This window comes from Gracilinanus agilis, chromosome 4, assembly GCF_016433145.1.
Source record: "Gracilinanus agilis isolate LMUSP501 chromosome 4, AgileGrace, whole genome shotgun sequence".
Lineage (NCBI taxonomy): Eukaryota > Metazoa > Chordata > Mammalia > Didelphimorphia > Didelphidae > Gracilinanus > Gracilinanus agilis.
Window position 1 is genome coordinate 208,177,466 of NC_058133.1, and position 25,047 is coordinate 208,202,512.

General features: G+C 39.1%; 1 protein-coding gene across 1 annotated transcript; it reads right to left on the reverse strand.

The window, feature by feature from the left end:
- Positions 1–730: 730 nt before the first annotated feature.
- TEN1 (TEN1 subunit of CST complex) lies at positions 731–24,894 on the reverse strand. The gene is made up of 5 exons (XM_044672435.1): positions 24,600–24,894; positions 15,773–15,809; positions 10,789–10,887; positions 10,529–10,686; positions 731–1,386 (listed from the first exon to the last, which is right to left on the reverse strand). The coding sequence occupies exons 3-5, from the start codon at positions 10,875–10,877 to the stop codon at positions 1,226–1,228; spliced, it is 408 nt and encodes a 135-aa protein (XP_044528370.1). The 5' UTR covers positions 10,878–10,887; positions 15,773–15,809; positions 24,600–24,894; the 3' UTR covers positions 731–1,225.
- Positions 24,895–25,047: the final 153 nt, after the last annotated feature.

Consider the following 25,047-nt stretch of genomic DNA (forward strand, 5'->3'; position numbering starts at 1 on the left):
TATCTCAAGGCTTAATTCAAAGTTTGAGTCTCCCCAGATTTGAAAATTGCTCTGTTTGGACCTCCCAGAGGGCCAGTTCTTCAATAGATGCTATGCAGAGAAGGCTCAGGACCGCCAACATGGTTTCTAGGGCAGCTGGCATCCATCATGGAGGGGAGGGTCCTGGCCTCCCACCACCACCTTGCCAATATCTTCCCTGTTATATGCCTAGTTGCTCTGGCAGTGGAAGTATGGGAATAGGGAACATTTGTTCTTCAGCTCCAAAGTGTATGAAAGCCAAGGAGATTCGAATTGGTGGCAAGTCTTATGTTTTTGTATTTTGTTCATAGGCTCCTCAGGCCCTTAAGTATTTTTTTTTAAACCCTTACCTTCCACCTTAGAATTAATACTGAAGTTATGAGATTCTTTTTTTTTAAACCTTTACCTTCTATCTTAAAATCAATACTGTATATCGGTCCCAAGGCAGAAGAGTGGTAAGAGCTAGGAAATAGGGTAAGTAATTTGCCCAGGGTCACACAGCTAGGAAGTGTCTGAAGCCAGATTTGAACCCAGGACCTCCCATCTCTGGGCCTGGTTCTCAATCCACTAGGCCCCCCAGTCCCTTAAGTGTTATGCCTTTTCTGTAGTGAGCCAAATAAACGTTGTCCTATACCAGATAGCTTTGCATGTGGAAATGCTCATTGTATTGGATGTCTGTTAAGTTCAGAATAAATTAATTACAGTCAAAAAGAAAGGCTTTAACTAAGGTTTATTTAAGATGTTTCCTTGAAGTAATCTCTGAGGGTGAAAGCAGTGACCAAAGAGAGAAATTTGTCTTCTTGGGGGTCAACCTGGTCCAAAATAGAAGGGGATAGGGAGGGCTGGGGACAGGCCACAAGAACTACCCCATATTATTAATACCCTGCCCTGTAGAAAAAAATATTGCTTACCCTAGACCCCTACTACAAGAAGAAATGTGTCTGGGAAAACAAGTGGGCTCTGGGGGGAAAGAGATGCTTGGACTCTTACACCTGGATTTTGGCACCAGCAGATGGGCTGTGGTGGAGGGAAACAGATGAGTTTCTAGAGTGTTCTTCCAGAAATTACAAAACAATTACTCCTTTCAGTGTTACAAAATGGGCATTTGCCTTCTTAGCCTATTGTTTCTTTTGGCACGGCATGATAGCAAATAAGGGACAGGGGCCAGATGTACGCCTCTGCTCCCAGGAAAAGACCAATGAATCTGTCAAGGTGGTACGGGCCTGGGTGCGAGCCAGTTGTTCTTGCTCTCCTGTTGTTCTCTCTCCTGCTGGTACTCCCTCTGCTGATGGATGGCTTGTTCTAACAGGAGCAGGTTCATCCCCTCCACACAAGTCAGCACACGAGCCTTTATCATGGAAACTTTATCTGAAAGGCACAAAAGAGGGCAATGTAAATGACCTTGGAATGCAGGTGCCAACACCACACAGTGCCACCATTATTCTGGCAGCCCTACGTCTTATTCCTAGTTTTTGCCAATGTGAGGGGCGGGGAAGGGAAGAGAATTGATGACATCTAGGATGCTAAAAGAACCTATTGATCTGTTATCTTCAAATTAAGCTTTAGGATCAGCAAGTGGGATAAAAGGCTAGAGCAGAGGGGAGTGGGGAGAGGAAGTGTGTGTTTTGGAACCAAAAGGGTAACTTGAGGATTTGGGGACAGGGACTTATCCCTGTCCCCACCTTTCTTAGGCTATTGCTTACTTCCTACATCTCTCCTCTCCCATTTCAGGCCCTACCATCCTGTGTGCCCTTAATGTGGGGAAAGCTTCCTTAGCTTCTTGTAGGTCAACAAGATCAGAATAACTGGGGACAGGGAGGACAGACCAGTAGTCTCCCGGAGGCTCCAAGGTCCATATAGGAATGGCTTGTTTCATAGGAACACCCCACAGACCTCATCCTATTGATTTCTGGGAGGAGATTCTAGAACACATTCTTGCACAAACATATCTGATGTTTGATCTTATCTATGTGCCTTTCCATTCTTGTTAATGTGTGCTTTGGAACTCGCTATTGGGTTTCCATTTGATCTTTGATCCTAGCTGGCTCACTAATGTGCTGGATGTGTTTTCTTTTCATCCTTGCTAAGAGATTCAGGAGTGGCAAACGGGGGTAGATAACAATAATAATCACTCATTAGGATCTGACAGTTGACAAAGCACTCTCATAGCAAGTCTTGGAACAGCCTTGAGCTGTAGGCAGTGGATTATTATCATCCTTACTTGACCAATGTGGAAACGGAGTCTCAAAGACTAGAAATGACCTATCCAAGGATGACAAATCTAGCCACAAAAGAAACTGGAACTCGGGCCTTTGGATCCTGAATCCCAAACTCTCTTTTTACTATATTACTCTGGCTCTCCAAGAATGCTAACGCTTTCTTCACTAAGTAAGAAACTCAAGTTGTCTGCTGACAAACACCTCCTGTCTAAGAGGAAGTCTAAGAGAAACTCTTCCAGCTGCTCTAAGTTCCTGAGTCTGAATTTAGAACAGCCACTGCTGCCGCTCAGGATGTAACTGGGTGAACAGCAACTCTTTCAAAATGTTGTCTTTACATATCAAATTTATATAGCCAAGCTTTCCAAACAGATATGGTAGGGGTTATTATTTCCTTTAACAATTCTCCTTTTGCATGGTGTACTTGAGGAAGTCCATGGTTTACAAAGTCTAACCTGGGCAGCGGGGTGGTACAGTGGATCGAGTGCCTGGAGTCAGGAAAACTCATCTTCCTGAGTTCACAACCAGTCTCAGACACTTGCTAGCTGTATGACCCTGGGCAACTCACTTCACCCTGTTTGCCTCAGTTTCCTCATCTGTAAAATGAACTGGATAAATAAATGGCAAACCACTCCAGTACCTTTACCAAGAAAATCTCAAATGGAGCTGGACATGACAAACTACAACCTTGTACCATGAACATGGGAGCAAAAATGTCCAGTTGAACTGTCATAAATATGGGCCTGAAAATTAGAACCTAAGGTTTGATCCCAGCTCTTCTACTAACAATGAGTGGTCTTGAACAAGGAACTTCCCCATCCTGTGCCTCAGTTTGTTCCTCTGCAAAAGGAGAAGTTTGCACAGAGGCAAAAAGGTCCCTGTCATTTTGCAGGCTGTAAAAGACAATGATCCACAACAAAGGAAATGTTTATTTGAACATTTTCCATGTTCAAAACAATGCCAAGGAGACTCTTCCTTGATGCCCAAATCCCTATCTGTAAGTAGCATAAACAGCATAGCTTCTAAAGCCCTTTTCAAAAGTCTCTGGTTGAAGTTGGTGAAAAGTAATCATTAACTTTTTGATCTCCATTTAAGTAATTCTATAGAGAATGAGTCATTGACTTCTAAATGTTTAATTTGGTCAGCTGTTTCATTGCATCTATATATTTCAGAGGCCAGCCAAATAGGATTATATTCTCTTTACTCTCAAGGACCTTGAAAATTGGCCTATAAATGTATATTTGTTTTGATTGAATATTCAGACTTGATTATAAGAGGGAGCTTTTTGCTGGCAGTGGAGGGAGAGAGGCATAAACAAAACATTAAGTACAGAGTAAAAAATAAGTACACAATTTTTTTTACCTTATTCAATTTTTACACACACATGATTTTGTTTAGTCATGTTTGATTCTTCATGACCCTATAGATTACAGCTATTCATGGAATTTTCTTGGCAAGGATACTGGAGTGGTATGCTATTTCCTTCTCCAGTGGTTTAAGACATTAAGTGACTTGCCCAAGATCACACAGCTAGGAAGTGTCTGAGGTCATATTTGAACTCCAGGCCCAACACTTTATTCACTGAAGTATAGCTGCCCCTGATTATATTTACAACCTACACACATACATATATGCACATATGTATGTATTTATAACTATATGTGTATATATATACATACTTTCCCCCTAAAAATCCAATTTGTACATAACACAATTTAGATTCTTATATAATTTTCATTTTTTTTCTGTTTGCTGAAATGTTTGCCTTTGTTGCTGATTAGTTTAATTTAAAAAATAATAGGGGCAGCTGGGTAGCTCAGTGGATTGAGAGCCAGACCTAGAGATGGGAGGTCCTAGGTTCAAATCCGGCCTCAGACACTTCCCAGCTGTGTGACCCTGGGCAAGTCACTTGACCCCCATTGCCCACCCTTACCACTCTTCCACCTATGAGACAATGCACCAAAGGTTGGGGGTTTAAAATAAAAAATTAAAAAAAAATTTAAAATAATAATAATAATAATAATAAATAATGGAAAATAAAAAATAAAAAATCTACTATTTTAAAAATGTTTTTAAAAAGTTGTTGAGTCCTCGCCCTGCTATGATCCTAAGCATTCAATCACATTCAGTTCTTCAGAAAGCATTAAATGCATAAGCTAAAAAATAAGATCAAATCAAATTAGGTTAATACAGATAATTGCTAGGACTCCCTCCAGTTCTCACATTCTGTTTCCAATTCTAAGCCTGCTTCTCCTTGTGGCCTTTAGACCTACCCCAGTGGGTGAAAGTCTACGGGAACTTATGAGTCTTCAGGGACCTGTGACAGCTTGATGGGCTGTGGAGATTGCCTCAGAGTCCAAGTGACACCATAAAGGAGGAGATATTTGAGGTGTGACACAGCCATCTTTCTGGTTTCCCTCTCTAATCCTTAGTACCTTGATTAAGACACTTATTTAGAACTTTTAGACTATGAACTCCTTGAGGGCAAGGACTGGCTTTTTTGCCTTTCTTCGTAAACTCCCAGTACTTAGCAAGTGCCTGGCACAGAGATGGGGCTTAATGTTTATTGTCTGACTGACCTATTGACATGGCACCCCAGAGCATCAACCTGTTTCTCAGGGGCATTTTCTAAACAAGGAGTTATTAGCAATTTCATGTTAAAAAAAATATGGGGCAAGATCAGCATGGTGGCACAGTGGATAGAAAGCTGGGTCTGGAAATCAGCGGACTTGGCTTCAAATCTAGCTGTGTGGCCCTGGGCAAGTCACAACCCCATTGGCCTAGCCCTTGCCCTTCTGTTGTTACTAAAACAGAAGGTGAGGTTTAAAAAAAAAAGATGTGGAGTAAGGAGCCCTGAATTTGGAATCGGAAGCCCTGGCTGTGAATCTCAGCTGTGCTTTCTGACCTCATGAGAATTATTTCCATTCTCTGAGTCTCAATTCATATAACAGAATCTAACAGTTGGAAGGGACCTTAGCAGCCATTTAGTCCGAGTCATGTATGAAAAGAATATCCATTATAACGTGCCAGATTAGCGGCTATTCTGCCCCAACTCGAAGACCTCCATGGAAGAGAACCTCACCACTTCTCTATTTTGAAACCACCTTTGAGCCACCTTCATTGTTAGAAATCTGTTCCTGAACATTGTTTTTATATGTAATTGGAGAAGAAAACAAAATATTATTTTTTTAAATATACATTTTTTTAAAAATATTTTTCCTGACATCAAATTGTTCTCTTGAATAAAATGAGGAGGGTTTAAAGATGTCCTCCAAAGGGGCAGCAGGGTGGTTCAGTGGATAGAGAGCCAGCCCTGGAAACAGGAGGTCCTGGTTTCAAATCTGGCCTCAGACACTTCCCAGCTGGGTGACCCTGGGCAAGTCACTTAACTCCCACTGCCTAGCCCTGACCACTCTTCTGCCTTGGAAACAATACACTGTATTGATTCTAAGACAGAAGGTAAGGATTTTTTAAAAAATGTCCTCCAGCTCTAATATCCTTTGATTCTATGTCCAGCCTTCTTCCTTTATATGGGAATATAGTCAGCTAACACAAGTCCTAGGGATAAGTTGATCCAGATTTCAGTACTGCAATGCAGCTTGTTTTGAAACTCAAGAATGTGTTGTCACCTTATAAGAGGGGCATTCCGTCACCTTCAGGCACCATACTGTGGTGACCCTATGAGCTATCTCTATAATATAGAGTGAAGTAGTCCATTTGAGCCATACAAAAACCTAAATTATTGAAGCTGCTTAAGAAAATGTGTCCATGTTTGTTATCTACCTCAGGAGGCAACTTGATATGTAGAAGATAACTGGATCTGGAATCTTAAGAGCCTGGACTTCTTTTTAGCAAATGATGGTTATTATCTCCACCTTATAGACAAGAGAAACTGAGGATCACAAAAGTGAAGTGACTTGCCTAGGATAACTGGACTTAGAGTCAGAGAACCTGGCAACTTGCTAACTTAGTAGCAATGTAACTGGGCAATACCAAAATGGAAACATACTAACAACCTTCTTTTCAATTTATCTAGAATTATTAAGAAATGCTTTTTCTCTGCTCTAAAAAGCCCTTTCCAAAATCCTTGAAAAAGTTCTTTGGATAGGGAAGCTAGCTAGCACAGTGGATACAGCACCAGGCTTGGAGTCAGGAGGACCTGGGTTCAAATCTGACCTCAGACTCTTTCTAGCTGTGTGACTCTAGGCAAGTCACAATCTAATTGCCTAGCTAACCCTTCCTGCTCTTCTGCCTTAGAAGAAATATCGAAGTTAAGAGTTAAAAACAAACAAACAACTCTTTGGAAAAGTAAGGGCTAAATCCAAGAACAAAAAATGTTTTTTCTTGGGAAACAGCTCAAGGGTCATAACTAAACTTCACTCTTGTTCACACAGAGCCTTCCCATCTGAAGATATTTTCCGTCAAGAAAGGAGAAAGTAGAAAGGCTGGAGATACTAATGAAAGGAATGAGGACTCTTTGTTTACTCCAAGAGGAAGGGAAGTGGTGTCTCAAATGACCTGGTTACTCATTCTTGAATATTAACCCAGATTCTGTGTGTGTTAAAAAAACAAACAATTCCTCCCCGCCCCCCTTACTTTTTTTTTTTTTTTAAACCCTTAACTTCTATGTATTGACTTATAGGTGGAAGAGTGGTAAGGGTAGGCAATGGGGGTCAAGTGACTTGCCCAGGGTCACACAGCTGGAAAGTGTCTGAGGCTGGATTTGAACATAGGACCTCCCGTCTCTAGGCCTGGCTCTCAATCCACTGAGCTACCCAGCTGCACCCCCCCCTTACTTTTAAAGAAACAACTCTAAGGCAATTTAAGGGCAAGGGATAGGCAGATGGGGTTAAGTGACTTGCTTAAGGTCACACAGCTAGGAAGTATCTAAAGCCAGATTTGAACCCAGCTCCTCCCAATTCCAGGCCTTGTGCGCTATCCCTTGTGTTATCAACCTGCCTCCCAGACTATGTTTTAACAGAGCTTTTCATTATTCAAGATTCCTATAAATGTTATCTAAAATTATCTTATGTGGAGCATCGAATCATATCTGAGAACATAAAGAGCTCTGTTTGAGTGTATTTTTCTCCAAGATTGAAATGTTTGGAAATTAATTTAGTGTTAAATTGAATAAAACTGTCCAAATACTTGAAGCTAAAATTTCAGAGTTCAATATTAGTATTGATGTTTTTTCTTTAAGACCAAAAATAATTGACATTATTTGCAGACATAATATATAAAGGCTTTTTGCATTATTATACCCATTATCACTTTTGAACCTCACAATAATCTGTGAGGGAGATGCCACAAGTACTGCTAATCTCATTTTATGGATGATGAAAATACCCACTATGACATTCTGCCTCTCAAGCTATTCTCGGCACTGATCAAATGAACAAGACATTTGCTAAATTCTTCTTTTACTTAGAGCCTGAAAGTTGTTGTTGAATATCCTTTATTTTGAAGAGGCCAATGGCATCAAGAGGGTGATGCCTTGACTGGAGCATGAATTAGATTTAAGTGAGGCAGAACTGCACAAACTCTTCAGCCCCACTCTCTCTTCCAGAGACATTCTGACAAAGTCAGGATGATCAGTGATGGCCCAGGACGAAATGGATGACCTTGATGTCTTATCTGACCAAGCTCTAAGTGCTTGACAGCACCTGCTTCAGCTGCCTTCCAAGTCATCCACCCACCATTCCGCCAGGGAGAAGTCTTCACATGTTTGGGGTAGACGTCCCCTTAACTCACTGATAGGCTTGAGGTCTGTTGGTTACCCTCAACCTGGTTTAGCCAATCTGCCAAGATGTTTTTACTGGGGGTATGGCTGCTGGGCATGCTACAGCTTCTGGGAGGCACAGATGAGAGTTGGCAGAAAGGTGGTCACCAAAGGGGATAAGCAGCCTGAAAAGGATGTGGCAAAGCCTTCATATCAGAGGTGCCTGTCCTCCCTGAACACCTAGACAATTAAGAGTGCTTTTCATAGATCTACCTCAGTCCAATGAGAGAACAAGGGAAAACAAGTGATTTCACTCTTACACTAATAACACTGAAGTTTTGTGCCAGAAATTCTGAAAAGTTTTCATTTCGGTATTTTCTTAGGCATTTTGCTAAGTTTTAATGAATTTACCATTTTGTCTTCCATCTCTCTCCTATGAGAAAACTGTCCTCCCCCAATTCAGATTATACTGAAACTCCCTTTTTTTTCCATAAAAGAAAAAAAAAGAAAAAGTTACCCAATGGAAAATTATGTTTTAGAAATGAGAATTGTCATGGCTGACAGACTGGGTAGTACAATTTTCCAACTCATGAAACTTTTATGGAAGTCTGTGAAAATAACATGGAAGCAGGGATGGAATGTAGAGCAGAATGGGTTTGAGGAAATTAGGGAACATCAACCATTATGGTATGTTGTGGGGTGGTAGAGGTAGCAAGAAAGGGAAGAGGGCATTCACTGATCAGAAGTGAGCCAGCTAGAAAAGGTTTGAGAGCAGTAGAGGAAGTATGAAAAGGGCTGAGATTGCCTGTGGTAGCCAAAAGCTGGAAACAAAGTCAGTACCAACCACTTGAGAAATTGAATGAAGCCATCACATATCAGTGTTACAGAATACTCCCAAGTGGTAAGAAATGAAAAAGATGAGGAATTCAGAGAAATATAGGAATATTTGCAAAACCAGGAGAACAAAATACATTTTTAAATGTTATTTTAAATTTAAAATTAAAAATTATTTTAAAATAATTTCTCTATAAAATAATACAAACACATATAAAAATAATATTTACATTAAAATATATTTTTAAAATTATGATGATGTAAATGAAAGTAGCTTTCAAAAGGAGCTCAACTCAGATTAAATGTGATGACTAACCCTGATTCCAGAAGACAATGAAATACACCTTCTTTGGGGGCAGCTAGGTGGCTCAATGGATAGAGAGCCAGGACTAGAGATGGGAGGACTTGGGTTCAAATTCAGCCTCAATCACTTCCTAGCTGTGTGACCTTGAACAAGTCACTTAACCCCCATTGTTTAGCCCTAATGCTCTTCTGCTTTGAAACCAATACACATTATTGAATTCTTAGACAAGAGGTAAGGGTTTTATAAAAAAAGAGAGATAGAGAGACAGAAACAGAGAGAGAGAAAGGAAGAAAGGAAAAGAAAGAATGAAAGAAAATTTCACCTTGTCTTTCCCTACCTTTATTTTGGGATCTGAAGACCCCAGAGAAACCACAGGAGGTTACCTAGAGTCCCTAACCTCACTGGGGACATAGGCGTGCCTATAGCTAGAACACAGACAAGAACAAGGTAAAGTTTGAGGTTATTTCATAATTGCAAAAGGTCCTTTAAAAAATCCTTAATCCCATTCCTTTTTTAAAATCCTTTTCCATAATCCATCATATAAGTTGAAAATCTGTAAGCTTGAAGATTTAAATTGGATTATGATTTAATTTAAAGTCATTTCAATTTAATTAAATTTAGTTAGGTAACCATCCAACTCTGGGTGTGTATATTCCTCCCTCAGCTGAAAAGCAGTGTCCCAAAGGGTGAAAAGAATGAGGTAAGCCCTGGTCAGAAGCAAAGTCCTTTCTAGCAGGTATAAAACTGCTGGTGTAATCAGCTTCTCAGTGCAACCCTTCAGGGTGTCAAAGTCCTCCCAAATCAACATTACCCTAGTTTTTCCCTCCAAAAAGAGAAGGGAGAAGGAGCAAAGTCCTAGAAACTAGCAAATAAACACTCTGTAAATTGTGAAGATAGCTCCCTTTTCCTGACTACTTTTGTTCTCAATTCCTGAATTATGATCCCAACTTTTTTATTCCCTTCATATACCCCTCCTCAGTCCCTCTTCACCCAAGGGGTCTCTTCCTTATCCTTTACATCATCTACTTTCCTTGTTTTTAACTTGAGATCTCTGGGACATAGTCCAATCACACCTGATAGATAACCAGTGCTTTGCCACATCATCATATATGGGGATCTCTGTACTCTAAGGCTAACCTTTGGTTCTTTTTTTTTTTTTTAAGCCCTTTCCTTCTGACTTAAAATCAATATATGTATTGGTTCCATGGCAGAAGAGTCGTAAGGGATAGGCAATGCAGGTTAAATAACTTGCCCAGTCACACAGCTAGAAATTGTCTGAGACCATGACCTTTGGTTCTTAGAAAACACTAAGGTCAGTGAAGAGAGCACTATTATAGCATAAGTTATGACAAGGTTAGTAATGGCTCCCCAGGGGATCCCAGAGTGCCCTCACCCGATGCCTCATAGAGACAAAGAGAACCTAGGATTGATGCTTACCTTCACTCTGTTCATGTTCCCCGAGCACAATATACAGGGACCCAGTCTGGGCTTGGAATGGCTCCACAAACTTAGTGCAGACGTGGACCTGATGCTGGACTGATTGATGTTGGGCCACCAAAGTAACCCTGGACCGAACCATATCATAACAATGGAATCTGAAATTTAGTGAAAGGACAATGGTTACCACCTCTTTAGCTAGGTTCAAATGGATATTATAAAAAATTATACAGAGAGAAAAAGATGAGAACCAGGCTCACCTGCCATATGTTCTTACAGTTTCTCCTTCTGGGACTACACCAGAACCGATCTCCCAAGGAAAGTAATAGATCCCAGCTCTGGGGAGCATCCTTTAGCTCCTATAGCCAGATAGGGTTGGTAGAACCCGGTTAATTGGTAGGAAACCAAAGATACAATTCTATAAATGCCTGAGACCTACAGATACAACCAAGCTGGAAGTGCCCCTACAAGAGGATGAATTTTAGACACTTGGAGACTTACTCAGCCTTCCCTCCTTTGGTGTTTGGTTCAGTCCATTCAACTCAATTCAATGAGCACTCAATAAGCCCTATTAAATGCCAAAGGGGCAGCAGGGTGGCTCAATGGGTTTGGAATCAGGAAGATTTATCTTCATGAGTTTAAATCTAGCCTCAAGACACTTACCAGCTATGTGACCCCAGGCAAGCCACTTTATCCTCTTTGCCTTGGTTTCCTCATCTGTAAGATGAGTTGGAGAAGGAAATGGCAAACTACTGCCGTATATTTACCAAGAAAACACCAGATGAGGTCACAAAGAGTCAGATATGATTAAAAAATGACTGAACAAATATGCCAAGAAATTTGACAGCAGAGAGTGAAAGATAGCAGTTCTCCAAACCAGGAGGATCCAGGTTCAAGTTCTGCCTTGCCTCTAACCTGTTAGGCTGTGTGGCTGTGTGATCCTGGGTAAATCACTTAACCTTTCGGTACTGTGGCTCTGAAACAGAAGATAATTAATAATAACAACAACAATAGTGATAGCTAACATTTATAGAGCACTTACCTTGTACTAAGTGCTAAATAAACTATTATTTAATTTGATCCTCACAAAAATCTTGAGAGGTAGGTGTTATGATTATCTCCATTTTATATATGAGAAACTGAGGCAAACAGAGGTTAAATGACTTGCCCAGGATCACATACATAGTAAGGTAGTAAGTGTATATAAAGGGGAATAATAAGTTAAAAAGATAGGTTGAAGGCAGTTTGTGTAGGGATTTTAAAATCAAAACAGAAGAGTTTATATTTGATCCTAGAGGCAATAAGAACCCCACTGAAACTTCTTGTGGGACAGGGATGACAAAGTCAGACCTACACTTTAAAAATATTAATATGACAGTTTTTGGAATCTGAATTGAAAAGAGAAGTCTGGGTAAGAGGTAATAAGAGTTTGAACTGGAGTGTCGGCTGCACATGGAGAGAGGAGGGCTAGACTGGAGTGACATTGGAGAGGCTCAACCCGCAAGATTTGGGAACTGATTTGAGTCATGAGATCATAGATGTGGAGGTCAAAATCACCAGAGAGATCAACTAGTCTAATCCCTTCATTTTATAGGTGAGGAAATAAGTCCGAGAGGTTAAATAACTAACCCAAAGTCACACAGGTAATAACAATTGGCAGCAGAGGGATATGAACCCAGGATACAGGGTGGTGAGGTGAGGGAGAATGAGAAGTCTGGGATGACTTCTAGAGATGCAAAACCAAATGATGGGAACTATGTTTGTGCCTTTGGCAAAAACAGAGAAGGAGGGGGACAGGGTTGGGGTGGGGAGTTGGCCCTTGCTTTTCATACTATCACATCAAGATCTTGCTGGCTGTGAGTTATTTCCAGTGCTCTCTCCCTCATTTTTCAAGCTAAGATGTCTACTCCCTCAAGACTGACCAATAAGTGCTGTTCAGATTCATTCCGTAACATTTAACTACCAAAACAGAGGATGTGACTTTCAGACCATCAGCTGCCTGTTATAGTGACTTGTTTAAGGTCACACAGCTAGTAAGTGTATGAGATCAAATCTGAACTCATCTTCCTGATTCCAAACCCAGCACTCTATCTGTTGCACCTCTTAGCTGACCTCTAGAATGCTTCTGTTCAAGGGTTCAAGTCCTGTCTCTCAAATGCCCACATCTGGGTGACTCTGGGACTTAACCTCCTGGGGCCTCAGTTTCCCCATCTGTAAAATGGGGGGGGGGGGAATAGGTGGTGTGGCCTCTAAAGTCCTTTCTCACAATAATGGTCCTACAATAAGCTTCCCATACTTCTCCCAAACCCTTTCTCTCTCAGAAGATCAGAGTTTTAGGGCTATTAGGAGTTATCTGGTCTAAAAGTTTCCCTGACAGATAAGGGAATGGAGCCCAGAGAAGTTGTATGATTAACTCAAGATCATGATTGTTAAGTCAACATTCTTTCTATTCTGCTGCTTCCTTTTTATGTAGTCTATTACTTTATCAAGAAAAAAATTGAAGCCATCAATCATGAGCTCTCTCATCACTTCCATCTATACCTCTGAATGCTTAAATACATTTATTTAACCTCTCCTTTGCTCCAATCTTAAACCTTCCATGATCTGGCCCCAACCTGCCTTTCCATCCTTATTTCACATTTTTCCCTATCATGACCTCTATGTTCAGGCCTAGCTGCATTATTGGCTATTATCCAGACTCCATCTACCTTTTGGTCTCTTTCCTTTCTCCAAGACTTATTTCAGGTACTGCCTCCTCAGAAAATCTTTTTGGATTCCCCACTCTCTTCCTTCATAAACGATCCCTCCTAACATTTACCTCCCACCTAACCTCTGAGGGGAACTCACATATAGCAGACATACTAGCATAACTATTATTTGACACAAGGGACAATTCAGTGGTGGGGAGGATGCCCCCCATGACTTATAAGACAAAAAGCATCAATAAAATGTACTATTAAAAAATTATCATGTATCTGCTTATCTTCTTAGACATTGTAAGATCTAAACTCTATCCTTAGAACTGTGAATTTAATCATTCTGGAAAATTATCATTAAATGTAACAAAAAAAAATGACAATATGTCTATGCCCGTTAACCCACAAATGCCGCTACTAGTCATATACCCCAAAGAGATCCATATCCAAAACATCCATAGCAAAACTTTCATGGAGTTGCAAAGAACTGGAAACAAAGTAGTCACCAATCAAAAATAGCTAAACAAACTGTGGTACATAAAGGTAATAGAATACTACTGCTATGTAAAACACTATATTCAGAGAAGAATGGAAAAACTTATATGGATTGAAGCAGAGTAAAACTAATCAAAACCAGTAAAACAACATACTCAAGGACAACAAGGTAAATGGAAGAAACAAAACCCCCAAACTAATGATTGATAAATATAATGAGCAAATTTCACCTCAGGAAAGAAATGAGAAAATCCTCCTCCTTTTGGGAGTGTACTGGAACCACCCCCAACCATAAGCCAATTTAGATCTTGGACACTAATCAATACTACAAATCAGGGCTTGATTTATTATTTTATTAATTGTCCAGACTTAAGAATTGTTGTTGTTTGGTGGTTTCAGTTGTCTGACTTTTCATGACCTCATTTGGGATTTTTTTGACAAAGATATAGGAATAGTTTGCTATTTCCTTCTCCAGCTTATTTTACAAATGAGGAAACCAAGGCAACAGAATAAGTGACCTGCCCAGGGTCACACAGCTAGTATCTGAGGTCAGATTTGAACTCAGGTCTTTTTGACTCTAAGACTGGCATTCTGCATAGGTTGGTGGTTGGGGCAGCTGGCTTGCACAGTGAATAGAGTACCAGGTTTGGAGTTGGGAGGACCTGGGTTTAAATCTGACCTCAGACACTGCCTAGTTGTATGACTTGGGCAAGTCATTTAACCCCCAATTGCCCAGCCCTTGCTGCTCACTCTATCTTAGAATTGATACGAAAGACAGAAAAGTAAAGGTTAAAGAACAAAGAGGTTAGCGGTTGCAGTATTCTACCATGTAGAATACTGTATATATTGAATTGTTCTTAGCTGATGTTTTCACTAGTTTAGTGGCACTGCCTTTTTAACCTTTTATAGTCTTTGTTAAAAGGTATTACTCTCTGGGGAGGGATATGCTGGGAGATAAAATCAATATAAAATAAAAATAGCTATAAAAAGTAAAGATCATAAGAGAAATTCAGAGAAACATGGGAAGACTTGTACAAACTGATGCAGAATGGAAAAAAATGAACCACAAACAGGCCTACAACAAAGAAATAAAGCTAAACTCTCAAATAACTGAAAACCCAGTAAAGGACCTCAAGGACAGATTATGAAATAAATCTACTTCCCTACTTTGGGAAATGAAGTGGAGGACAAGTAGGACAGAATGGGTTCCTTTAAGTCCCAACTAAAATTTCACCTCCAATAGGAAGCCTTCCCCAAACCCTCTTAATTCCATTGCCTTCCCCATTAATTATTTTCTATTTATCCCATACATAGTTTGCTTTGCATATATTTGTTTGCATGTAGTTTCTCCCATTAGATTGTAAGCTCCCTGAGGGCAGGAACTATTCTTTGCCTTTTTTATATCTCCAGTATTTAGCACAGTACCTGGCACATAGTAGGTACTTAATATATGTTTACCTTTTTTTTTTTTAAACCCTTATCTTGTGTATTAGTATCAATTCCAAGGGAGAAGCACAGTGAGGGTGAGGCAATCTGGGGTAAGTGACTTGCCCAGAGTCACACTGCTAGAAAATATCCAAGTTCAGATCTGAACCTTGGTCCTCCTGACTCCAGGTCTGGTACTCTATCCACTGTGTTACCTAGTAGCCCCTTAATAAAAATGTTTACTGAATGAATATTGCATACATTGTCAGACTCAGTCATTGAGTTTGTGCTTAATTGTTAGAGAGGAAGACAGTTCTTGAGGGAAGAGGAAATTAGGAAGAGAGGAAAAGGGTTTATTTGGAAATTATAGTCATAAAAACAAAAGGCATTGATTAAAAGTTTTGGTTTTTTTTTAAGGCAGTTCATAGTATTATATGATTCCTCCTCTGCCAGGCTTAATGATGGGTGGAGAAAGAAGGGATCAATCCTAGCTGAGAGGACTTCTCCCTTCTAGGCCGCTGCTATTGAAAGATCACCTCTAATATTAATTATTATGAGAAGTACAGAAGAGAAAGTTGTTTGGGAAGGTCATAAGCCGCTGACTTGCCTAGTAAAAGATAGAACATACCTCAGAGAACAGGGCTCAATATCTGGTCAAGACAAATCTGAAATTAGAAATCAAGGTAAAAAACTTTAAAAAACAATAGTTTTATTGACAATCCCATACTGAGTACACTGGAAAGTGCAACCATAACATGACTTTCAGAAGGGCATTCTTACCAACATAGGATGTCTACCCGGTGTGTGTTATTTCAAACAAAAGACATGTTGTAAACTGAATTGTAATAAACTGAATCATCAGAGGACAAAATGAAGAGCCCTGTAATGGAAATAACCATGACCTGACTGATTGTTTTCTAAGTGGAAGAATCCCATTTATACTGAGTAGGAAGAGAAGGTCAATGAAAAACAAAAATCCTAAAAGGGTTAATTTACTTGCTTGCCATGGTCAGAAAATGGGCATAACAGAAAGGAAAGAAATAGGATTAAAATATTCTTATGAAAGTTGGCTGACACAAACTTTGATCTAGTAATTAAAACTACCCAGGACAGTACACAACTCATATCTTTATCTTCTCAGCAGTGCTCTGATATGGCAAATTTGCAAATAAATAAAGGGCATTTGCAAGTCTGCACAAGAGCAAAGAGTCATCACCCAATTGTCCAGATGCCAACTAGAATAAAAGGGATACATGGGGGAAGGGCAAGAACTACTGCCTCAGGAAGAAATGTCCTATGCTTTCTATTCTTTTTCCTTTCCACGTCTTCCACCCTAAGTAGCTCTATAACAGTAAAATAATCATAACAATAACTGGCATTTACCTAGGGATAGTGATTGAACCTGTGATTTATTTCAGAAGTTTTATAAGATTCTAACATGGAACTTCTTCCCCCAGTGCAGGTCTTAGTAACCCAGAGCATTGAAAAGGTAAGAGATTAAGATGTGTGCCCTGAACCTGGAATACTGAGGGGTCAGATGAATAACCTAGGGATCTCACTGCTAATTTGTTTGAGAACCCTGATTTTGAGTCAGAACTTTCTGACCTTAAGGCCAGCCACAATGACAATGCATTTCATTTATATATATATACATATATATATAAAAGATTTTATTTTTTTACCAATTACATGACAAATTTCCATATAAGTTTTCCTAAGTTATATGATCCAAATTGTCTCCCTCTCTTTTTCCCTCTCCTCTGCCAGAGCTGGCAAGCAATTTGATCTGGGGTTTACACATATTACCATGCAAAATATATTTCCATATTGTTCATTTTCATAAAAGAATAATCATATTAATGTAGACTCTAAACGATCACCCTAATGCAAATATTAATAATATGGAAATAGGTATTGATCAATGACACACGTAAAACCCAGTGGAATTACTTGTTGTCTATCACGGTGGGTTAGGGGGAGGGGAGGGAAAGAACATGAATCATGTAACCATGGACAAATATTCTAAATAAAATAAATATATAAACTTAAAAAAAAAGAATAATCATATAACACAAAAATCCCAAAGCAAGAACCCAAATAAACTTAATGAAAAATCGCATGCTTTGATCCACATTCAGACTCCAATAGTTTTCTCTGCAGGTAGTTAGCATTCTTTGTCATAAGTCCCTCACAAGTAAATGACAATGTATATCATAAGATAAGGAAATGTTTCGGGGTTAAAGAACTAGCCTAAAATTTGTATCAGACATAGGAAATTGACTCAAAACCCAGCTTCCCTAAGTGCAAGTAAAAGGCTGTGATATCAGGGAAGAATTTGTGGAGGTGACACTGGCTATCATGAAATAAAAGTTCTTCTTCTTCTTCTTCTTTTTTTAAAACCCCTTACCTTCCATCTTAGAATCAATACCATGTATTAGTTCTAAGGCAGAAGAGTGGTAAGGGTAGGCAATGCGGGTTAGGTGACTCGCTCAGGATCACAAAGTTAGGAAGTGTCTGAGGTCAAATTTGAACCCAGGACCTCCTGTCTCTAGGCCTGACTCAATCCACTGAGCCACCCAGCTGCCCCCGATAAAAGTTCTAATAAGGTAAAATGATGAAATTTGACTACAAATTTCAATTCATAATAGATCTCCATTATATAATGAATCCTAAACATAAACCTCCTTGGTGGTGCCACTACTTTGTACTATTTATTTAGTAGGAATAATGAATGCCACAAATCTCTCATCAGTGCCAAACAACTGAGTTTAACCTCTAAATAAAAGGATTATTTCTGCTATGGCTTAAAAAAGCAAAACCAAACCCAGTTCTTGAATCGGTTTACAACAATGTGCCCTCAATAGTGGTGGGGTGGGAAAGAATACTGAATTGAGATTTAAAAAAAAAAAGCTAACATTTATATGGATGCCTACTATGAGCCAGGAACTGAGCTAGTCACACAAATATCATCTCATTTCAGCTGCTTAACATCCTTCAAGGTTTGAGCTATTATTTTTTCCATTTTATAATTGAAGAAATTGAGGAAAACTGGGAGATATGACTTATCCAGGGTCATACAACTAATTAAGTGTTTTAAATTAAATTTGAACTCAGTTTTTGCTGATACTGGATCATGTACTTTACTCACTTCATTACCTGGTTGCCTAAGACAGGGTTTGGATCCTGATTCTTCCTCCCCTTAATTGGATGTTACTCTGGATGCTACTTAAGCACTCCAAAGCCTAGTTTCTCTATTTGAAAATGGAAATAATGACACTCTTCATTCCTACCCCATTTTGTCATGGGGATATGAAATCTGCTGAATTAATTGATCAAATGAAATGACGTGATTTTTTTGGTAACCATCATAACACTATATTATTATTATTATTATTATTATTATTATTATTATTATTATTATTGCTGGGGTTCTGATTACTAGCTTCAACTGATTTCATTCAAATGTAGAATATTAGAACTTTTAGAGCTCTTAGATATCGCGTATAGATTTAAAAAAAAAAACAACCTATAATGGAAATTGGAGGGCATTGGGCCAGATTTTAAGTAGCAGGCAGGACAAGAATTCAGATCTCCTGATTCCTAGGTCAATCATTCTTTCTACCACACCACTTATAATGACCTTAATAAGAATCATCACTTATACGACACTTCCAGCATTTGCAGAGAACTTTCCATAGACAATATGGTTTGGTCCTTAGAACAATCCTATAAGGTTGGTATTAAAAGGATGATTATTCTGTCTCCATTTTTACAGAGAAGGAAACTAAGGGTTAAGGTACCTAAATAACTTACTTAAGATCATAAAACCAGTCATTGTCAGAGGAAGGATTAAAATTTAGATCTCTCCTGACTTCAATTCTAGCATGTTTTCTACTACCCAATTTAAGAACCCATTTGTTATTCGTCTTTTGTAATCTTTGATTTCATCTTCCTTGTTCTGAAATAGCTTTCATCATCTCATTATTACAGCATCCATATTATAATATCCAATGGTCTTTTTTCTGTCCTCTTAACCTCTATGTATCCATAGCAACTGATGTTGTTGATTCATTTTCTCTCTCTTTAAATATATATGTGTATATACATATATATTATATACACATGTATGTATATACACACATATATATAAATATGTACACAAACACACACAGCAGCTAGATGATTCAATGGATAGAGTGCTGGGCCTGAAGTCAGAAAGACGAATTCAAATCTGGCCACAGACACTTACTAGCTATGTGACCCTGAGCAAGTCACTTAACTTTGGTTGTTTCCTTAGACATGACTGAAGCAACTTAACAACAACAAATACATTTGTGTGTATAAAAAATTCTCCTTGATACTCTCCTCCCTTAGCTTCCATAAACTTGCACACTCCTCCTACCCTCCTAAGAATGTTTTATTGGCTCCTCAATCTCCTCCTGTCTCTCAAGCACAAACACCTCTCAGAGTTTTAATCTCTTCTCTCTCTACACCCTCTCCCTTATCAATCTCATCCATTCCCATAGCTATGATCATCTCTATGCAGATTATTCTCAAATCTATGTATTTATTTTGAACCTCCTCTTTGAGATCCAGGCCTGAATTTACAATTTCTGCCAGACATCTGTATCTTGATGTCCTGCCAACTCTTCTAACTTAATATGTCCAAAACTGAACTCATCTTTCCTCAAAAACCTAGTTTCTCTATTTCCATTATCCAGTCATTCAGACTTCTTCAACCTCATTCTCCCACACTTTACAAATGATCATTTTCCAGGTCCTGTCATTTCTACCCTGGCAACAGAGCCATTACTAGCAATTTTGAACCCAGGACAAGCATCACATAAACACAACCTAAATTCCCTTGAGGGAGAATAAGTTAGGGAAAGACCAGAAGCTACTGAGGCATGGTATTGGGCTTAGCTGTTTACATAATGTACAGAGTATTCAGAGAGGACTAGCACTTCTTGTCAAGGCTTGTCAAGCCCTTTTTAGGACTGCTCATCCACCTTTGCTGTCCCACCTTTCAGCCAACCCTCATCTGCAGCTCCAAGAACCAGTAGCACATACAGCAGTCACGCCTTGGTAAAAACGTCTCAGCAGATAGGTGAAAACAGGTTGAGGATAACTGACAAGCTTTGAACCTATTGGTGAGTTAAGTAGATATCAACCCCAAGCATGTGAAGACTTCCCCTGGAGGAAGGAAGGGGTGGACGAGGACAATTTGTTCCAGCAGGCACTATGGAGCACTTAGAGCTTGGTCAGACATCAAAGAGGCCAAAGTCAACCAAAGCTCTGGAAGAGAAAATGAGGATGATGACTTTAAGCAACTCAAATTCACTTAAATCAAATTTATGACCAAGTCCTCTTTAAAAACAAAGGATAAACAACAACATAGGGCTGAAGTGCTGCCAGTGATCTGGTATAAAGCCCCAGCCCTACTTAGTCCTCAGCCTGGAAATAGTTCTCTGAGGGGCCAGAATGTGGCTCAGTGGATTGAGAACCAGGCCTAGAAATGGGAGGTCCCGGATTCATATCTGGAATTAGACACTTCCTAGCTCTGTGACCCTGGGCAAGTCAATTAACCCCCATTGTCTTAACCTTACTGATCTTGGAACCAATACACTGTATTGATTCTAATTGTTTAAAAAAAAAAAGAAAATATTTCTCTGATGTTTCCACTTTTTCACATCCCTGTAATCACTCTAGTTTAGGCTCTCATCACTTTTCACCTGGGTCCTTAATGTACAGCTTAGATTACACCATGACTTGATTAAAAAATTTTAAGTGTTTCCAATTGCCTATTGAATAAAAGTATAAATTCTTTATCCTGCTGTTTAAGCCCCTAGAATCTTGTCTCCAAAACCTACTTTTCTATCTTCTTTCATCTACTTCCCTTCCTGTGCTGTACATTCTTGTTAAACCACTTGCTTTACAGCCCCCCCCAAAAAAAAATTGATTGATTTTCTTTTATATTGATTATCTCTACATTTCCCCTCCACATTGAAAATTTCCTTATAATAAAAACCAAATAAACCAAAACATACAATATGGAGGCAACATCTGTCATCTATAAAACATTTTGTCCTTCTAGTATTCTGCTTCTCTGTAGTGAGGTCTTATTATCTATTCTGAAAACTTCATTGTTTTTTAGGTAGAGTTCTATCTCCTTTTAGGGATATTTTCACTTATACTGTGGTAGTTACTGCTTATACTGGGTTTTTTGGTTTATTTATGACATTTACTCTGAATCAGTGCATATAAAATGTCTCATGGTTTTGTTTTGTTTTGTTTCGCAAATTAAATAGTGCTTTATTCTGCTTAACTCATCCAAGTCAAATTCCAATATCCCTAGTAATGTTATTTATTTATTTCCCTTGAGATTCTTAAACTTTTTTTCCCCTCCACATGAAATTCATTATCTTTAGTTCTACAAAGTAGTATTTTGATAGTTTGATGGGAATGTTGCTGAATAACTAATTTAGGCAGTATCATTTTTATTCTCCTAATTATTTTTCCCATTATGTAATTCTGTTTTTATTTCTGTAAACAGTTGTTTGTAGTGAATTTTTATATAATTCTTATATAGGTTTTTGGAAGGTAGACTCCCAATTATTTTATACATTCTGTTTTAAATGGAATTTTTAAAAAATGGAATTTCTTTCTGCTTTGTTTTATTGGTATTATGAAGAAATGCTTGATTATATGAATTTATTTTATATTCTGCAAGTTTGCTAAAGTTATCGTTTCAATTACTTTTTAGGTGATAACTCAGGGTCCTTTAAGCTGAACTAGAGTTGAACATCGTATCATTTGTAAAAAAATAATTTTATATCTTCTTTTCCTGTGGTTATTTCCCTCAGTTTCTTTTTCTTATCTTATTGCTGTAGTACTATGTCAAATATATGTGGTGATAATGGAAATCCTGAATTTGTTGGAAAGAATTCTAATATCTCTGTTACAAATAATGGTAGCTTTTGATTTAAGATATGTACTGTTTATCATCTTAAGGAAAAATCCAATTATTCCTATATTTTCTAGTGTTTTTAATAGGAATAAGTATTAAATGTTTATCAAAAACTTTCTCTGCTTCTATTGATATTATCATATACATTTTAATTTTGTTATTAATATGATTAAGTTTGTATTTTTCCCAATACTAAATTTGCTGCATTTCTTGGTATAAATCCAAAGTGGTCATGTTTGTGCCATGTTGTTTTTAGTCTCTCTGCTAATATTTTATTTAAAATGTCTGCATATATGTTTGTTCATAAGAGATATTGGTTTGCAGTTTTCTTTTTCTGCCTTTTTTCTCCCTGATTTATGTGTGAAGACCATCCCTGTGTAAGGGAAGGAATTTAGTAGGACTCCTTTTTTATTTCTGCAAACAATTTATGAAATATTGGAATTGTTCTTTGCATGTTTGGCAGAATTAGCTTATGAATCTATGTAGTCCTGGAAGTTTTTCCTTTGGAAGTTCATTTGTGACTTATTCAAAGTGACTTTCTTGAAATTGGGTTGTTTTAAATTTTCTATTTCATATTTTGTTCATTTGGATATTTTGTATTTTTATAAATATTTATAAATATTCATCAATTTAATTTAATATGTCATATAACTATTTGTCAGTTTTATTGGCATATAGTTCCTATGTTTTTCTAAATTCTTCAGAGATACAATTTCTAACTATAAAGTCTTCTATGAAATTTATATACTATAATTTTGTTCAGTTTTCCCCCAATCCAATGGTAACTTACTGTTTTCAGGTCTCTACCTTCACAAAGAACTCTGCCATTAATATTTTGGCATATATTGGCCCTTTGTTTCTGTCTTTTAGTTCCTTGGAGTATATACCCATAGACTATATCCTCCATTCTTTTTTTTTTTTTTTAATAACCCTTATCTTCTGTCTTAGTAGCAATTCTAAGACAGAAAATTGTCAATTGGGGTTAAGTGACTTGCCTGGGATCACACAAGCTAGGACATGTCTAAGGCCACTTCTGAATCCAGGTCCTCCTGACTCCAGGCCTAATGACCTATCCACTATGTTACCTAACGGTTTATGTCCTCCATTCTTAGTCTGCCCTCTTCCACCTCTGTAATCTTCAGGTATCCCTGATTTCTGGAAGGTACCCTTAACTATGTCTCAAATTTGTTTGGAGTCACTCCCATCATCAAGGTTCAATCCTTTGCCACTTCTTGAATAAAATTTCCTTCAGTACTGAAAGTGATCTATACCTCATAAAATAATGAACAGATTGTACTTATCACACTCTCCTTTGTATCATGGTCACTTCAGCACCAGTTACCAATTATAGTGGCATCAAACTCAAATAGAAATGGATCATGAAACAATGCATTAGGATCCTTCAGGGCCATATTTAGAAATTTCACAAATTAACAATATCTTCTACTGAATTTTAATTTATTTTGGTAAATATTTCCTAATTATATTTTAACCTGATTCCTTCAACACTGAGGATTATTGTAGGTGAGGCCTGTGTTTGACAACTGCATTGGGAGCTATCAACTCCTCTTATTTTACAAGTGAGAAAGTTAGGCCCAAGAAATAAAATGAAGGGCCCAAGGTCACACAGGTAATTGATAGCAGCACTGGGATTTGAAGGCAACTCTTATTTCAAATGAATTTCTTTCCATTGAACCAGTCTCTTCCAGTCCTATTAACTATTTCTCCATGATGTCTAACATAGACATATGTTGGAATACATTAAGCCATCAAGTCATGAATTATTTAATTCTTCAAGAATTAATGCTTCCTTCCTTCCTCAAGTATAAAATCCTAAGCCATGGGAATACAAAGAAAGGCAAAAGACAGTCCCTGCCCTTAAGGAGCTCACATCCTAACAGAGGAGGGAAGATGCAAACTCCACTGTACAGGCACAAGATACACAATGCGATGAGAGGTAATCTCGGAGGAAAGGGTCTAATATTGAGGTGAGGGGTGGGGAGGGGTGTAAATACTAATGGCAAAAGGTGGTTCAGGGGATGAGTTGGGAAGGTAGCCAGGAGATGGAGCTGCAAAAGGAGAATTCAGATTTGTGGGTGCCCATAAATTTCACAGCCCCACTCATTTAAAAAGAAAATGGCTCTGAGGTCAAAATTCCCTCGCCATGGCAAGAGTAAAAGGATGGAGTTCCTACTTCATCGTACTAGTCTATCTTTCCTCTGGGGAAATTTCTTCCCCAACTTCCGGGCATGCCTGTCCTCGGACTTCCGGGTGCGAGGGTAGCGAGGTTGAGCCAAGCTCGGAGGCGCAGGCATAAGAGAGAGAGAGAGAGAGAGAGAGAGAGAGAGAGAGAGAGAGAGAGAGAGAGAGAGAGTGTGTGTGTGTGTGTGTCTGTGTGTGTGTGTCTGTGTGTGTCTGTGTCTCTCTCTCTCCCTTTTTCCCGCTCCCGCTAGTCCCTCTCCCTCCCCATCCCGATTTCCTCACCCACCTGTCCCAAAGGTCCCACTAGCGTAGCCTTCCGCTGTGGGGATGAGAGTGGTGTTGATGTTTGGTGGGGTAAAAGGAAAAAAAAAATGGAAAGAGGTAGCTCCCCACGTGACCAAGAGTATGCCACGTGATCAGAGCAAAGCCAGCTGAGGTGGGAGGCTGGGGGCAGGATGACTGTGCACCGTACGCCAGGGCATGCGTGGCGCAGGCGAGATGCGGCGGCGACCTTTACCCCACACTCCGCCTTCAGCCCGGCTCCCACCCCTGGAGCGGATTAGAAGCGGCCCAACCTCCTCCCAGCCTCCTCCATCTCCTCCTCCTGCTCGGGGCGGGTGGAGCTTCGCTCCAGCTGAGCTGCGGGTCCCGGTCACGTGCCGAGGGCGGCCTCGGGGCGGGGCTGCATGTCCTGGGGCCGGTCTTGGTCCGGAGCCCGGGACTCTGAATCCATT